The 17,729-nt window shown below is 40.9% G+C and overlaps 1 protein-coding gene across 4 annotated transcripts in view; it reads right to left on the bottom strand.

The window, feature by feature from the left end:
• Positions 1-17,729, bottom strand: part of kif13ba (kinesin family member 13Ba) — a 48,718-nt gene that overhangs the window by 7,989 nt on the left and 23,000 nt on the right. The window contains exons 10-37 of one of the 4 annotated variants that reach the window (XM_022209566.2): positions 14,359-14,471; positions 13,801-13,912; positions 13,423-13,635; positions 13,231-13,341; positions 12,885-13,019; positions 12,240-12,370; positions 11,934-12,020; positions 11,450-11,640; positions 11,064-11,343; positions 10,581-10,743; positions 10,325-10,480; positions 9,038-9,187; positions 7,688-7,813; positions 7,252-7,425; positions 6,937-7,094; positions 6,626-6,758; positions 6,313-6,468; positions 5,946-6,045; positions 5,686-5,812; positions 5,494-5,549; positions 5,279-5,403; positions 4,921-5,196; positions 4,675-4,827; positions 4,465-4,542; positions 4,309-4,359; positions 3,993-4,149; positions 3,034-3,164; positions 730-792 (exon numbers count right to left, since the gene is read on the bottom strand). In XM_022209566.2, the coding sequence (XP_022065258.2) occupies positions 730-792; positions 3,034-3,164; positions 3,993-4,149; positions 4,309-4,359; positions 4,465-4,542; positions 4,675-4,827; positions 4,921-5,196; positions 5,279-5,403; positions 5,494-5,549; positions 5,686-5,812; positions 5,946-6,045; positions 6,313-6,468; positions 6,626-6,758; positions 6,937-7,094; positions 7,252-7,425; positions 7,688-7,813; positions 9,038-9,187; positions 10,325-10,480; positions 10,581-10,743; positions 11,064-11,343; positions 11,450-11,640; positions 11,934-12,020; positions 12,240-12,370; positions 12,885-13,019; positions 13,231-13,341; positions 13,423-13,635; positions 13,801-13,912; positions 14,359-14,471 (3,906 nt within the window). The remainder of the gene's footprint in view (positions 1-729; positions 793-3,033; positions 3,165-3,992; positions 4,150-4,308; positions 4,360-4,464; positions 4,543-4,674; positions 4,828-4,920; positions 5,197-5,278; positions 5,404-5,493; positions 5,550-5,685; positions 5,813-5,945; positions 6,046-6,312; positions 6,469-6,625; positions 6,759-6,936; positions 7,095-7,251; positions 7,426-7,687; positions 7,814-9,037; positions 9,188-10,324; positions 10,481-10,580; positions 10,744-11,063; positions 11,344-11,449; positions 11,641-11,933; positions 12,021-12,239; positions 12,371-12,884; positions 13,020-13,230; positions 13,342-13,422; positions 13,636-13,800; positions 13,913-14,358; positions 14,472-17,729) is intronic. The other 3 variants (XM_022209567.2, XM_022209568.2, XM_051941826.1) reach the window with 3 other exon arrangements.

Here is a 17,729-nt window from a genome sequence, read left to right as displayed (position 1 = left end):
TTGAGAACCAATGTGGAACCAAAATAACAAATAAACATGATCGCAGTAGGCAATTTAAGACTCCATAATAAATCTGATTTAAAACACAGTCTTGAAAAATATGAATCCATCATTAAACAATTCTGACATATTGTGACCGTACATGCATTAAAAAGTTCTTGGCTAGTTTCAGTGCTACTCCTTTCTATACTACCCACAAAGAGATCTCTTTCTGTACTGCACCGTAAGTGATGGGGAATAAAATCTCATCTCCATTTTGTTATAAAAGCTAATTCTCCGGTTAAGCTGAAGTTATCCGAGTTTGTCTGTTAATTAAATTATAAAACAAATATGGAAATTTGGTACTAAAACAACTGTAACTTAACAGTATCATCTATCACTCACATTAGGACATAAGGTTTCAGTTACTTGTTTTTAGTTGTAAAAATGATGAAAGACATTGCTGACTTGCAATGCTAGAATTAAAGTGTAAAGTTTTATTGGATGACTGACCCGTTTTTGACCAGTCTGACTCTTGAAACCTTACGGCAGTGCATGACTAAAATGTGGGAACATGTATGGACAGGAGGAACCAATGTAAGCCATTTTTACAATGTTCATATGAGCAAATATATTAATGATTTTGTATTGCTTGTAAATCCACAATAAAATCAAAGTTACTGGTCAACCAAGAGGAGCAATAACAAGAGGTCAGCAAGTATGGAGAAGGAGGTTGAGGCAAAAGCTCACCGTCTCAGACTTGACTCGGCTGTCGTCCCCTCCTGATGATGTCATGATGCGAGGCACATGCTGCTGAGTTACAAAAAAGGTCATGTCAAGAAAAAAAGAGCACATGGATGCACACACATATATTTTCTTTACTGGATATTTACAGGTGGAATGAGTCTAGCATAGTTTTATACACATTATATACAGTCATGAATCTACATAAACTTCTGTAGACCAATGACTCCTAGAAGTTAATTTTCCATAATTTAATGATTGAACACGTGCATCTCTGTCACAAAAATCAATCATCCACTTTGGTTGTAAAATAGACTTATCATAAGTCTTCTGGAAATATGACTGCTGGGTGTCATAACCCTGCAAATAGGCTATGCCAGAAAAGAGAGACGTGCTGTTATTAAATAATACTCAGAATCATGAGGTGAGGTGTGTGAGTCAGTGGTATCAGTGGAGTAGAATGTGCGGATGTGATGAGAGATGTCTGGTGTAGCAAGCAAGGGGGGAGGAGAGACTGCGACAGAGCGAAGGGGTTTTATTTGTTATAACAAACCTTTATTTTCATTTTAACCTCTGCTATCCCTACCCTGATCTCTAGTGTCTTTGTTTTTTTTCCTTTTTCCTAAGACAGGCAGCACGCTTTAGGTGCAGCAGCCTGAGTTGCTATTGGCAAGGCAGCTCAAACTAATTTCATTGTATATGAAAGTGTGCAATGACAATAAAGTTCTTCTCATTCTCATTTTGTAGCCTCGGAGCACCAAGCAGGTAGGATCACGCCCTCAGTCTTCAGCAGTTTAGGGAGCTGAGGAAATAATCCATAATATCTTGACAGCCAATGTTCCCAAACAGTATACTGGGCAGGGTTGTCACATAGGTCAAAAATATACATACAGCAGTGTTAAAATGTAGTTAAATGTCCCATTTTCACCTCAACAAGGCGCTTTTGGAAGCTGTCCACAAGTTTTTCATTGTTGTATCTTTGACCATTCCTCTTTCTCATATTTGATGCAATTAAATTTGTTGGCTGTCTGACAGACTTGTTTCTTCAGCACAGGTTCTTGATAGGGTTTAAGTTAGGACTCAGGAGAGACCAGTCTAAAATCTTATTTGTAGCCCAATTTAGTCATTTCTATACCACTTTTGTTGTGTGTTTTGGGTCATTGTCTTGTTGAAGCACACCTGGCTGTGACCAAGATCCAACTCTCTGGTTGAAGATTATACGTTGACCTGAATAACGTTGAGGTATAATCCTCCTTCTCCATTATTCAGTTTACTTTATGTAAAGCACCAGTTTCACTGGTAGCAAAACAGTTCCAATGTATAATACTACCACTACCATGCTAGTGGTAGATTGTGTTTTGTTTTCCTCACTTTCTTTCTTTCCATTTCTGGCCATTGTGGTGAAATAATTCAGTCTTTGTTTTACCTGACCGAGGAACTTTCCTCCTTTTCTTTGTTCATGTGATCAGCAGCAAACTTCAGTCAAGCTTAAAGGTGCTGTTTCTAGAAGAACTTCCTCCTTACATGGCAGCCTGTCAGCTCATGGTGATGTAAAACACACACAGACTGTGGACACTGATGCCTGTATTCCAGCAGCTTCTAATTACTGCTTGTGGTCATTGACTCTTGACCATCCTGACCAATCATCTCTCAGCAGCAGGTGATAGTTTGATGTTTTTTTCTGAACGTGGCTGTGATGCAACTGTGGAATGCACTTTATACTCAGATGGTTTTGGGACCTGTGGCTGCTTTGAAAAGACTCCAAGTGACTTTCCTGACTTCTACAAATCAATAATTTGCTTTTTCAGATCTTTGCTGAGCTCCTCAGAGTTTCCCGTTGTAGTGTTCAGGGCTGAGTCTAATAAATGTACCAAAAGGGCTCTATATAAATTGGCTCAGCGAAGTCAGCAGCTCTAGTCATTCATATTGACTCATGAAAACTTAAGAGGCCATACCAAGAAGAACATTTAAAGAACACAGCTTTCTCCACCTACAAAGCTGATAATTTTAGTTGCTATAAGTATATTTTTGATGAAGCAGATTTGTAATATTTCCAGAGGACCTGTAACAAATCAATGAAAGAACCAATATCCATTGTTGTTTTTTGCAACAAACCCTCAAGTGTTTCAATGATTACATCAGATAAAACTAATACTTTTGTTCACAACTGTATAATATATAAAATATGTCATGTATACAATATTTTAACATTTATGCCTCTGAAATAAATTAAATCCAAGTGCCTATAGTTAATGTCTTCTGGATGAAACAAAGAACTGCATTGTACTTGACTCGTCCACCTCTGCTGACCTGCTGGTTGTGCGGTGAAGGTCTCAGCTCCTTCTTGTCATCTCGCGCTGGAAACAGAGACTTGAGCAGTTTGGGCATCTGAGGAACCAGCGCTTTAACTGAAAGATAAGAGGCAGCAAGTCCTGAACGACCTGGGGAGGGGGAGGAGGGAGGCGAAACGAGGGAGATCAAAGAGAAGGAGGAGGCAGAAAAGAGGAAGGAAGCAAGGAAACAAGAGGAGGTCCAGGAGGTAGAGGAAGTGTGACAGATTAAGACAAGGATTTGAAAGTGTGTCCAGAAAAATGGCAAAACCCCCACAACACAGTGATAGACTGACAGAAGAGGCTGCTCATAAAACACACTGACACAGACATGGTCGATATATCCATTACGATATGATTTAAAAAGATTCACTGGATTCTGTAGCAGAAATTAGTAAAAAAAAAAAAATTAATTCTGTTCATTGTCAAAACAGAATTAATCTGAAGAATGCCACAATTACATCTACTCTGACTGACATGGAAAAGAAATCACTATGAATCAGCTAATTGGCAGTGAAATATTCAGATTCATCACAGCAGACATTACAAAGCTTTGGTCACAATGATGAGGAAAGTGCAGAGAGAGGCAAAAAGCAAAGCAAAATGAATGGAAATAACGTGCAAAAGAGTGGACAGACAGGGACATCACACAAAGCAACACTTCTGCAGGGACAGATAGGAAGAGACTGAAGACCCAGCATTTAATGTCAACAATGACACAAGATGGTGTTGTAAAATGTGGTGTTTAGGAACATCATTCTAGAGGAAACAAGACGTGAGGGTGGAGGATGTAAGGCAGCGAAGAGAACGTCTGAAAATGAAGGACTGCTGAGATCTCGCTTTTGTAAAAATGGATGAATCCAGGTAGAAAAAAGAAGAGAGGAAAAAGACGGATGAGTAGGAGAGTAAGACAGTGGAGTATTGAAGGTGAACATTTACCTTGCTCTGGTTCGTGGTTCTGTGGGGAGGTCATGGCAAAGGGAGTAGGGGATGAAGAGGGGGAGGTGGAGTAGGTGGAAGGGGATGAGGCTGGGCGGGGGAGGGTTCGGTGAAACTGAGAGGGCATGAAGATATCCTGCTGACTTTCCCATCGACCCTAAGAAGCAGACAAAGGGGGAGATGACACGGCAATTATTAAACCATCTGAGTCAACATGTTCAACCAAATAAGCCACTGCTACATATGAACAGAGTGACACATTGCAAGTGGATCCACAGTTAAACATAAAATTCTGTTATTGAAAAGTATGTACAACCTTCTCATCCAGCAGGGAGGTCGTGGACAGGTCTTGTCTACTTCCAGACAGCTGAGGAATGGGATGGACACAGAGTATATTGAGGGAATCCTGTCACATTGCAATGTTATGTGGAATCATCTCATGCTTTGACATAATAACGTATTTCTGTTTTACCCTGTGGACAGATGGAGAGCTTATGCTCCGTCTATTACTCCTCCCTCTGCTAGTCAGCTGCTCCTTCACGGCCACCTCCTAAAACACACACAGCACATTTGTATCTGATTGAAAAAATGCTGAGTGTGACTGCAGGCTTGCTTATTGATCAGTGGATCACATTTCTGTCTTCTGAAGATTATGTACAGTTCTTTGAGTGTGTTCATCTACCTGTCTGAGTCTGTCCAGAGTCAGGATGTTCTCCAGACTCAGGACACTGCGGAGGTATTTCTCAATGGCAGCCTCGTCATCACCTGACTGGCCTTTGTGTGCGCTGGCAGCAAGTCGGGCCAACAACTCCCTGTCCTCTGAACCAGGAGTGTCCTACAAAGACAAAGCATCAAGAAGATTTGTCTTTAATAATCCACCTTACTAATCAGGACTCTATATGCCAAGTATTTTTTACCCCTGCCTTACCCCAGGGATGTTGGAGACCACCTCAAATGTGACCCCACAGCCTGGTATGGTGCTGCGGGTTGACATCCTTTTAAGAAAGTTGTGGGCAAAACCCTGGCGCCCCGGGTTAACATTGACACAGATTCTCTTTCTCAGCACTAGCTGCATGTCAGCAGGGTGGCTGAGCTGAACCACCACTCGAACGGTCAGATAGACGCGCTGCTCCGGCCACGCTCCCCCACGACTGAGCTGAGGACAGTCATGGACAGTAGAGTCCCACGATGCTTCTGCTTTCACCTGCAAGTCAACAATCTCAGTTAATACTAGACAAGTTATAGGAAATATGCCTCAAAAACTGTCTGCTGTAGCTGATCCTTACCTCTCCATCGTAGTGTTTGACAATTTGGAGGTCAAAAAAGTCGTCCTCATCCTCCCCACTCAAGGTGGCATCCCAGCCTCCAGCCTCAGGTACCTCAAACTGGTCTTGGGAGCTGAGGTCATCAGCTGGGGGAACAACACAAAAATATTGAAAATTTACCCCTGAGTAGAAAACAAGTGAGCAAACATATTGTACTGAGCAAAGAACTTCCGTACGTTTGAGGTTCAGAAAGAGGACAGGAATGTGGGTCTCCATGCCTGGTAAAGGAACCCTGTGAACAAAGACACAATGTTATCAACGCATCTCTAGACGTTTGCCTGCATCTTTGTGCCTCCAAGTGGTAAAGTCTGGAAATCACAACAAAATATTTAACAAATGAAATCAGAGATAATCTGCAATGTGTTTACCATTCAGCGGGTGCTCCTGGAATGCCGCTGCCAGCAGAGGGCACCATGACAGCGTTTCTTTCTTCTGTCAGAGTCAAGCGCCACTCAAGCAGCTGGGCCTCCCTCTCTGTGTCGTCCTCTGTCTTTTCTGTACACAACACTCATACTTTAAGCACCTCTTACACTGTAATGCACAAAAATACACTCGTCCTTTTAACTGGGCTGATTATGAAGACAATGACAAATTGTATACCAATATAACTCTGAGGAACAGGAAGTACCTGCTTTGATAACCAAGCTCTGCAAGTGCTGATCGAGGTATTCCTGTCTCTTGGTGAGAGCAGCTAACCACTGCCGCCGCAAACGTTCCAGATCTCTTTCCTGCCCAACAAACCACTCAGTTAACTATTGTATTATCTGGTTCACTTCAGCTTTATATTAATTTCAGATGTTTAAGATATGAGGTACATTCCTTTAAATAAGGAATGTTTTTTTTTTTATGGACCAAGGACTACAGATGGAAATTAGCATGATGCTAAATCTGGTGCAGCCATCTTTTTAATGTAACTGCACGCTGTCCTTTTTCAAATAAACTTGAAAGAAAGAAAGAACAGAGACTGTAGACAGAGGTGTATTAAACTGATTTACCTGATAACTGTCCATCTCGTCTCCTTCCTGGTTTGGTGCGGTGTTTCTGATCTCAACACATCCCACTGATACTGCAAGCACAATCTCTGCTATCAGAGGCATAGTGCCTGAGTCCTGAACTGAGCGCACATCTACCTGGATTCGCCTCGACTGACCCTGGAGATGAAGACAGAGGAGAAGGTGTGGCAGAACATAGAAGTTCGGAAGACAAAACACTAGTCAGAATATTTAGAAGCTAGCTTTTCGGCTGAAGTTTGCTAATTCCTCCTCCTACAAACAGGTTGGCTGCGGTTATGTTGGGGCTTATCCTTACCTGCCGAAGCTGGAAGATTCCACCAGTCCGCACATCTCTGGCCGGGACCACTTCCACTGGGACAAAGTCTCCATTCTCATTTATTTCCAGGATTTGAATCCATAGCTCCAGGCGACGTGTTACCTCACTCCACCTATAAAAATAGACATTATTCATACACCTGGGCCCCATGTCACAAAGGAGGTATAGTGAAAGTTTAGAGTTGGTCAACCCAGAGTTCAGGTGTAAATTCTGCATTTAAACTCTGCTTTTGAAAACAGGACCTGGGCATCTTGCTGAATTAGAGGAAAGGTAACTGCAGTTGTGTCTACCTATCTCGTAGTGTGCGTGTCTTGGCCTGGATGATGCTGAGGTCCCACAGGGCAGGGTTTCTTCCTGCATCAGCCTGTCTGTGTCCGTACACCTCAATGGCAACTGCCCCTTCTGTGAGGTACTCAATGAAATCCTCCGTTACTGACACCGCCATTTCCTGCAATATCCAAAGAGACCAGTGTCACACCAACAACATGTAAGTGACTCCTTCCCTAATAGTGCTCACTATAGTTTAACCCAAATGCAGCTTGTGAAGGCTTTTAGGTTTGCTGTTAAAAAGCTTTTAAGATTCTTATCCACACCACCCTGTTCACCTTGCAGCTGTCAAACACCACCATGCAATGTGGGTCCTTGGTACTAGGTGACGAGGATGATGTGTCAACTTCAGGGGCTACAATGATGGGCTCAGGCTGGTCCCAGAACGAATACTGACAGAAGACGAAGTTGGACAGATACTGAGGAAGACCAGTGGCTTGCAGGATCTTAATCTGTAGAAGATACACAGGTGAAAAGTCATTCAAACAGTCATATATAAATATTATTGAATGTATTGTATTTGAGACAGACAGATATCTGCAATTTCAACTATATCAAATTATAATGAAACATCAGCTTATTTTTACTAAAGAAAACTAAATATACTTAATACTCCTTGAAGTTTAAAACAAAGCACCAAAAATTATTTCAAACCACTAAACCAGGTTTAAATAACAGAGAGAATGCAATACTCTCTGGTGAGCTGTGTCTCACCATGCAAACCAGTTTGCGATCCTGAACTTCATTGTCTTGGTTGTTGTCAGATTCATCTCCACCAGCCATGCTGTCCTCTAAGCCCCCTCCAACTCTCACAACCTCCACATGCAGGCGCCCAGCAACCTGAAGACCAGAGGGTAAAACAGAAAATAAACGCACTTTACTCCAAGTACCAAGAAAATTAGAATAGACAGTTGTATGAATTACCAGTGGAGAGACTCATCTGCAACTATTTCAACTCATATAAACAAAAAATAAAGACATTACATTTCTAGTACATAAAAATTAAATAAATAAGTCATTTGATAGATAATTAAAAGCTGAATGGTGCAAATGATCTACCATATCTAAAAAGTGTTTATTTAAAAAAAAAAACCTTCAAAGTTGTTTTGTAGAACACTGAAGCATCACTGATCATGTGTTTGAGCTTTAAGTCTTTTAAAAACACTAAGGAGGACTTCCAAAATTCAAAATCATCTTTAATTTGGCCATACTTCTCTTTTTGACTGTAATCTCAAGTGTGTCTGGATTAAGGCCAATCACTGAGTCAGCCATCCTAATCACCTTATTGATCCTGCTTTTATCACCGACAGTGATGGTTCCCCTCCACCAGAGAGTAGTAAAAAAGAGGACACTGGCTAACATTTCCTGACGAAAACGTGGAGATGTTTGCTGCTAAAAAAAAAAAAAGCATCTAAGCCTCCTCAAAAAGAATTGTTGATTGATTCTTCTTCAATGTAACATTATTGTTCTTTTTTGAGTTTATTTCTCTGCCCAGGCAGAGAGAAATGCATTTGTAAGTCTGGACTATCTCTGTCTGCTGACACTTACTTATCACTGGAAAGAACTATTCTTTCTTCATTCTAAAATCCACAATGAAGTCTTCGGTCTTTCCCACACAAATTAAAAAAAAATTTGCATCACCAGCTGACAGATAATTCGAAATCTCTTCTGCAGAAGGGGTCATTGTCTTGGTTAAGTAAACCCAATACAGCAGTATCGTCCAAAAACTTTTGAATTTGACACACAAAAAAATGCTGACACCCGAGTCTGCCCATGGTCAGTGGCGTAGAGAGTGAATGAAAAGCGGGGATAAGATTGTTTCCTGTGGGCCTCCTATTTTAGTATATAAGACAATGTCACGCTATTATCAAGCCTGACAGACTTGGTCAAAAGATGATTTAAAACCTATGCAATAATTGTGTTGTGCAGTTTAAAACTCAGCAATTTGTTAGCAAAAAGGCGTAGATGAAAATACTGAAAGCACAAGAACAATCAAACAACACAATACTAACAGGGCTAGGTCTGTAGGAATTGAAAAGCTGGAAACAAAAAGACTGTGTCTACCTCTCCCTTTTGGTTGATGATGGGAACAGCATACTGCAGCTTGACATCGTAGAACAGACAGGAAAGGAAGACGTTGGCAACACCTATCAGACTATGGTTTTCCTGCTCATCAAAGAACGGGTCGGCTCGACGGAAATAAGAACGCATTCCCTGGACATGGGAGAGAAGAGAGATTAACAACGAATGCAGTGCTTAACAAATTTATTAGATCACCACCCAGTGGAAGGTGTTTGCTACCACTGCCCTAAATTAACAGTACTGCTGATTACCTAAATATTTCTTTATGCTTCTGAGATGGGTAGTCCACCAGTATGAGCAAGCTCTTTAATCTAAATTATATCTTAATGCTAAAATACAATTATTGCTGTTACACATGAATGTTCAAATGTAGTTTTATAAAAAAAAGCTGAAAAAATAGTAAAGTGCATTATTTTTTTATCATTATTTTTTATTATTTTTGATTGAGATGTCAAATTACAATTATTTGCTTGCATTCCTGAACATAAAAAAAAAAATGTTTTAGTGGTTGTATGTTATTCTCGATTAATTTCTGACTTCTCTGAGAATTCCACTCGCCTGAAATTCCTCACTCCAGTTCACATTGGTGAAGTTTAGAGAACTCACTGAGAAAGAGAGTCTGAATTAAAGAACTTCTTGAAGTTGGATGGCCTTTGAGACAAATGGGGCAAGACAGAGATTCTCCTCAGTGTGGTCAAGTATGTCTTGGACTCTATTGCAGAGACTTGTACTTAAAAATGCACTAAGAAAGAGGCCGAAAACTAAAACTAACTGAAGCAGATGTCTGGCACCTGAAGATCTGAAGTACTAGAGAGAGAAGGAAAACCACTGCTGATCTTCAGGTAGATATTAATGCTTCTACATCAGAATATGAGAAAGTCTCCAGAATGACCAGAAGCAGACGACTTAAGGAATAAGGCTTAAAGGGAGGAATAGTGGCTGAGAATCCATTATTGAGGCCAACAAACATCTCAAAATGGCTAAAATTTGCCACAGAACACAAACACTGGACTGTAGATGACTGGAAGAAGATACTCTGGACAGATGAGTGAAAGTTTGCACTCTTTGGTTAGCATCGTCATGTTTGTTTCCACAGAAAGGTTGGAGAATGTTTTGATGCCAGAAGCAATAAAACAGTGAAACACAGTGGAGATTCCATTCTGGTATGGGGTTCCATTTGTGTAAACGGCATGAGCAAATGAGTTCAAATGGATGGTATCATGAATGAGAAGGTCTACCACAACATCTTGGTGCATTTGTCTGACTCACGGGGTTATCTTGATCATGGAGGTGGTACTCTTGCCATTCCTGATACAGCTCTCTCATGTCCACCAAACGGTTCTCCATCTTCTCCAAACTCCAGATCTGTTTCCCTCGACAGCGTCGGCGAACCTGAATTGCTGGTTCACTCAGTACTGCATCCCTCTACACATACACACAAAACAGACGTATTTAGACTATGGGCTGTGGGAAAAACAGACGACAGGACACCCAGACATGAAGTGGTAATGTTTGCATGTGAGACCTTGCGGTTTGCGTTGAGGTTGTCTGATGGGATCTGCAAGGTGACTCTGTATTCGGTGTGTCGCTCCAGCTCCTCAGCAATGAAACATGCTTCTTGCACTAGCAGGTTTGCTTTCACTATTTGCTCCCTCAACCTCCGCAGACTCCTCACCAACACCACCTCTCTGCAGGAAGACGGGGTGGCAGACAAAAAGGAAAAACAGAGGGAAGAAGGGATGAGGAAATGTTAAGTTTGCATTTGTTCATCAACACAACATGCATAATATGCACAACAAAAATAACTGTTTCTCTGTTCCCTCTATTGACATAACGCATTCTCTAGTCATTTGGCCTAAAACATTAGAACAGAACTAAACCCAAACCGTTAGAAAGCACTCTGGATCTATTGGGACCTGAATTTGGTCCCCAGGGTCACAGGGGATCCCCATGGATTGGTGTGCAGCCAGTTGAAAGGCCCCATGAGGACATAAAAACAAACACACACCTGTCCTCACTCCACTGTCTCAGTCTGCTCTGAGCGCTGGTTGAATGGCTCATCCCTCCCACACTGAGTCTCTCCAGGCTGCGGTAGTGAGACTGCTGTCCTGAACTTTGCTGGCCAGATGTCGGCCCTCCGGACTGGCCGGTGGACAGACGGTCTGGGTTAAGCTTCTTGCGGAGTTGCTGAAGCTCCTGCTCATACATCTGCCTCTGTCGCTCCAGAGCAGAACGTTTCTCCTCTTCATGCTGCCTCTCCAGAGACTGGAGGACTGCCTGCATGGGGTCTGACCAGACACAATACAAAGGAGTCATTAAACACAGACAGGAAACTAAAACACTGATGTTCTGCCAAGCAGGAAATCAACATTGTACTGTCTGAACACATCTTACCATTGTTGCCCAAGGCCTTCATCATGACCTCTGTCTGGGCAAACTCATAAGAGAAGCTGACTTCACTGGACACCTCACTGGCTGTGTCACCGTCTGCATCCAGCTGTTCACTGCTACCACTGTTCTTCATTACACCTCCCTCACCCTCCTCATCCTCTGCTGCCCGAGACCGGCGTTTAGGCAGGTTGATCCTTTAGTTGGGATAAGCACATATGTTAGTGACTCAGTAACATTAGATGCAACTTTACAAATTCCAAGAATGAATAATGAAAAACAGGCTGATTAGATATAAACATAAATTGGAGATATTAAGGAAAAAATGTGCGTATTAAAAAAAGAAAGAAAATCTGAAATGTCAAATGGTAAATAACTGCGACACAATGCACTGACAAATATTTTCCTTCGTATTTATGAAATCTAGGAATAAATTCGAAGAAGGTTAGAAAAATTTCAACTGTAAACAATTTCAAAACAATAAGGTTACCTAAAAAAGTGGTTGTTTCCCCAGAGGATTCGGTCACCATGATGAAGTTGCAAAGCGCTGGTTACTGGAGAACCATTAACACATGTCCTACAACACCAGCAAACAAACCAGCGGCATTAGCTGACAGTGACATTTATTTTTTAAACTTGTAATAGGAGCAGTATGAATACACTGATGGCAATAATAACTGTAGAGATAAAATGATGTCAGTGCTGTAGTGCCTGTGTATGGTTCCTCCCACAGAGCTCTGAAGACAGAAACACGTTTCATTTAGCCTTGTTTGGTATCAACATTGGCACTACTTACCGAGCATTGCGGTACGAGGTGAGGATGACAGCAGCATCTGCTGTAATATCAATGATACAGTGCTCTGCCTGGATACCCATCCCACACAGCTGGATGTCCTGAGAGTCTGCTGAACCCACTTTTGTGTGTTGCTGGGACACAATGTTCAACATGTTACAATCTGTTATCAGCGGACTCAAACAAACACATTTTAACAAAGTAATATCTAATGAAGCAGAGTTTACAAGGCTGTGAGATGTTTCTGTTTGTGCTATAGAAGTAATCATAACTGACAAACTCTAGTTACCTGTGCAATGACAACCTCAAATTTGTCTGTTTTAATCTCGCCCATCAGTAACGTAATAATTTTCTCATTAAAGTTGTGTTGTGCTTCAGATGTGGTATAGAATTAAATCCCCTCTTGACAGTTTCCAATACACAAGGTTTGTCACAAGCACCGTCACATTACAACTGACTCCTGCTTAGCCAATTATGAAAACAAAACTTCATTTTCTGTTTTCTAAATGTGTGTACATATTTCCTATGACAACTCAGTTCAGACGTTTACAGAACAGATTGACTCAAATTAGTGTAATATTAACATTATTACTACAGTTAAGACATTAATTAAAGCATGGTGAGCAAAGAATGTGTGTATGTGCGTACCTTTAGGTAGTACACAAGCAGTTCATTGAGGGCAGGATCAGCATTGAGGTTGACAAGGAAACTTTTATCATCTCCAACTTTGATCCCTGAAGATTGAAGAGAAATACCCAGACTCTCCAACTGCTTCTGGCGCTCCTACAAACACACACTTCTTTAAACATCATGTTTATAAATTGAATAATCCAATATAAAAAAGATGTTAAAATCAAAACAAAAGAGTTTTTCTTCTGCAATTTGAATGGGAAGACTTTCAGCAAATACCCATTATCAAATAGGAACTGATTTTGTAGAGTAACTCAATATGTTTGCCTTACCAGTCACACTTTGACATGAATGTGGGTCTTACCTGTGCAATCTCCTCAGTTTTGCGGAGCTTCTCCTCCCAGGTGACGGTCATCTCTTGAATCAATTTTTCAGACTCTTCCAGACGCTCTTTCAGCTCTGGAGCTTTCAAAGACTGGAGAAAAGACAGCGGATGGGAAAAGAGGTAAGAAAATATGTCTATATTGTGATTTTCAAGCTTGTGAAGACATCTCACCTCTGCCTGGGTCAGCTGTACTCGAAGTTTCTCTACTTCCTCCCGGAGCTCCCTGATGATGCGAGCATTGGGGTCTTCATTGACGACAGCGTGATTAACGATGCTCTTCGCTCGGTCAGCATAACGCAGTGTAGAAAGCGTCTCCTCATAGTTGTCTGCTGCTGGACTCACAGTTGCAACCATTGCTGTGCGACTGTTACCACCCAGGCAATCCTGGAGAACACAGGAACATGAAAGAAGAAGAAAGACAAAGGGAAATGTTGGGGCACCAATTCTGAAAAGATATTTACTACATAAGAAAAATTAAAAAAAAACAGCACAAACAAACTAAATGTGTTTGTACCTTTATCCCCAGTGGACATCTATTGTTTTATTTACCTTTAGCAGCCATGTCAGAACAGAGTCTCTGTAAGGAACAAACTTGGTCTTGTTCTTGGCAGTTCCCTGTTCAGCCAGTGCTGAGATCACCAGACCTAGTGTAGTGAGAGACCTGGCACACACAAAGACACACAAAAATATAAGGGTCAACTACCTTCGATTTCCTTTTATGTACCTGATCATGGATTATATCACAGTCTTATTCTTTTCTCTATTCACCTGCTGGGATGCTTCAACATTAAACTTGTTGGACAGATTTTTCCAGACCCATGCACTTAGTACCAGAATATGATTTTGATAACAGTTGTGTAAAGTTAGTCATGTTGGGAAAGCAATTTGTGTACACTATGAAAGAAAATGTGTTACAATACTCAGGAAGATACAAAAACTTGTTCACAATTACAGCTTTATTGGCAAATTATATATAAAAAAGAATCTTCTTAGTGAGATGACAACGCTCTGTGGTTAGGGAAAGATTTTTATGGAGCACAGCAACACTGCCAAGGTGAAAACATCTGTGGACTGTATTTGTGGATCTGTTTAACTGCTTCTGATTACTTGTTGATGTTGCTTCCCTCCTTTAGCCGCTCTCCTGCTGCTCCAGTTTTTGCTGCTCGCTCGCTTCCAGCCAAGTCGACCAGACTCAACCGACTCACCTTCTCCCCACTCGTCTAAAATAGAAGAAAACAAAAAGACAAGTAAAGACAGAGTAAATAAAAAAAAATCTGAATATTGTTCTGTTAACTACTGCAACCTATTGTATAGTAGAATAATAATTTAAAAAAAAAAACTTCCAGAAATCAGTATGGATGGAGATGTAGCTCCAGCAGGGGTTTTGCTGCCTATGTGGGTTCAGGATTTTCATTTCTGTTCATTCAAATGTAACCAGATTCTGTTCTCCTTCTGACTATTCACTGGTAGATCAAATCCAGGGTGGCATGCCATTTGACAATGAGTTGTAGAATGTCAAAGCTAGTCTGCAAACTACGAACAACCAGGTGTCTATGCAGCGTCCTATAGTGCACAGTTGGGGTGGGGATAGCAGCTATCCCACTATGACCAACCCAAGCCCTCCTGTTAGCCCCCACCCCCATCATTCCCACTCTCACCCCAACCAGTGGAGACAGATGGGTGCCTTCCTTGTGCCTGGTTCTGTCTGAGGTTTGGGTTTCCTCCTCGTTAAAAGGGTTGTTTGGTGACTTCCCACTGTTGCTGACAACTAGCTTATAGGGAATCCAAAGGCAAATTCTGAATTGTTGGGCTCTCTGTTCCTTGTTTAAATTTTTTAAGGTCTGTACCTCACTGTGTAAAGTGCCATGAGATGAAATACGCTGTACATTGGTGCTATATAAATAAAATTATATTGAACTGAACTGAATTATGCCTGCATGGATCATCAAAACTTGCAGACAGCTCTGAAAGCAGTAACATGAAGTCTCACAACCTCTGATGATCCATTACTCATCAAGGAGCCACAACACCAAGCCAATCACCTGCTGGGATTTTAGCAGCCTCCAAGTGAGCACTCCTGTAATCTGCAAGCATTAGAGCTCTAGACAACAGAGATATAAACAGCGAGGTGACTTTTTTAGAAACCATACGTCTCTACTGTTGAATACATTTGTGCTACATGCTTTGGTCCACTCTTATTGAGAGCACAATTGCGTTGTGTTTCTCTGATTCTTGTAATTCTACCGTTCTGCTGATGACACCATCTTTCAGTTACTTATTGACAGGTTCCCTCTGTGTCTTCCCAAGGGCTGCTGAAGAGATGGATATCACATTCCCGTCTGTACTGGGCCTGATCCACTCCTGACCATGTCTGACAGATCAGCAGCTGACAAGACTGAATGCAACACCTGATCAACGCCTGCTGTAACACCGAAGCAGCACGTCTGCTAAACATCAGCAGATACAGTCCTCTGGTCTCGGTCTACCGTGGATCTGTCCAACCATGTACTACTGTGCACTCAAGGTGTTTTGATTTGATGTATTTGAATAATTTCAGAAATGTCACAATATTATACAGGCCTAAAAAAGAGAAAAAAAACCCATACAGAATGAAACAAAAAACAAAACAAAACCCAGAACATGTCTGAAAATGAGTAGGATGAAGTCTAACTTTTTAGACTTCAGCATCTCTTATCTTACTTTACTGTTCTCTAATATAATTTTTGAAGCAGTCTTTTTTGCACATTTTCTTAAATTGTTTTACAGTTGTATTCATTTTGGGATCGTTGTCCAGACTATTCTAATTCACCCACAAACTGATAATCATCTACTCTTGATAGTGGTACGAGCAAATGGCTTTTTACAAATTGAATTTCCTCTTAATCAGTAATTTCTAATGTTATTTTTGAACAGTTGTTGTATGTTATCAGGGAGCAACTTATTGTATGCTTTGAACAATATTTGTGCAGTACTGAAATGAACTAAAGCAATACATTTCAACTTTGGAAAAACAATATATTAGTGTGCTCATTATATTGCACTTTATGGACTATCCTATCCTTTGTGGTAATATTTTTTACTGGATATAACATTATAAGGGTTACCCCACACTTCTGCACAGTAGGCACAATACAGTAAAAACAATCAGCAGTATAATGTAGAAGAGGCTTTTGAATTCAGAATGCGTCTAGTCTTTCGTGGTAATGAGCTAGCATGGTATAGCTTCAGATTCCCGAAAGTAAAGCAAATTATTTAACAAACAATAGATGTGTATCTGGAACAGAGCAGAGCAAAATGGTCCTTTTTAAAAATAGAACAGAGAGTTAAACAGAGAGGAGACAGAGCTGATGACTGAACAGCAGCCTACGAGAAGATGCAACGTAGTGTAATTCAGTAACTGCAGCTCCTTCCTTTTTAAATGTGCACGTGCATGTCCTGATTCTTTTTTATTCATAGTGTACTGTATGCACACACACTTCAGTTGTGTTTCCACTCAATTCTTAACATACAGCTGGCTAGTAAAGTAGTAACAAGCAGGGAATACCAGTCAATGTGGAATTTTAATGTATCAACCTAATAATGGACTCTATAACCAGGAGAGTTGATACCTGGGTCAGTAACCAGATCAGCAGGCAGGGCGTTCAGTTCATCAGCCCATTTGGCAACAGCTTTAAGGTACCATCACAGAACAATTGTGAGGGCATCGACACATAGCTCCACATGAAAAGTGATCTAGAAGGGGGACTCAAAGGAAAAACTGCAAACCCACCCCCCCAAAAAAATCTTTTTAAAACTCTGCGCTACACTAAATAGTGTTGCTGAAAGCATTTAGCAGTGCACTGAAAAAAATACAGCAAACAACTGAGAATTGGTGGCAAATAAGGTCAAAGTGCAAACCGATTGACCTTTGAGTGGAGTGTTGAGTTGAAAAGTCTATGCTGGACATCCTGAATCCTGTGAGGAGTTTCTCTGAGTCAGAATGACTCATCCGGCAATGGGTGATTTTTCTACCTGTCAAAGGTTGCTTATCTACTTTTTGTAAACATGTCCTTTCTCCAGAGTTCCTCTACTATCAACACTGGTTATGCCATTAGGGAGTACAGATGAACTCTAACAAAAGTTATTTAACTTGAATAAACAATCATGCTTAACAGGATTAAATATTGAATATTCATATTTAAAGTAGGCTTAAATATCACTTACATTCTAGTACAAGCACCACAGACTGTGGTAAATGCTATTTATTTGGCTGAATAACGCTGTTTAGCAGTCTATTGTTCTGGAGCATTGAATCTATTGTTGCATGTTGTGTGCACAGCAATACTTTGGTATCTTCCACACTGTGGTTTACAAGCCAAAATCCCTCATGGCCGCTGTTCATATAAATACTACAACCAACATGGCAAAAACTACCAGAGAGTTGATCAGTTGCACTGAAATAGACAGGCATCAGGAATAGTGGACATTACCAGGAACAG

Source organism: Acanthochromis polyacanthus, chromosome 2, assembly GCF_021347895.1.
Source record: "Acanthochromis polyacanthus isolate Apoly-LR-REF ecotype Palm Island chromosome 2, KAUST_Apoly_ChrSc, whole genome shotgun sequence".
NCBI classification, from domain to species: Eukaryota; Metazoa; Chordata; class Actinopteri; family Pomacentridae; genus Acanthochromis; species Acanthochromis polyacanthus.
Note: the sequence above shows the minus strand (reverse complement) of the source record. Positions and strands in the feature narration are given on the sequence as shown.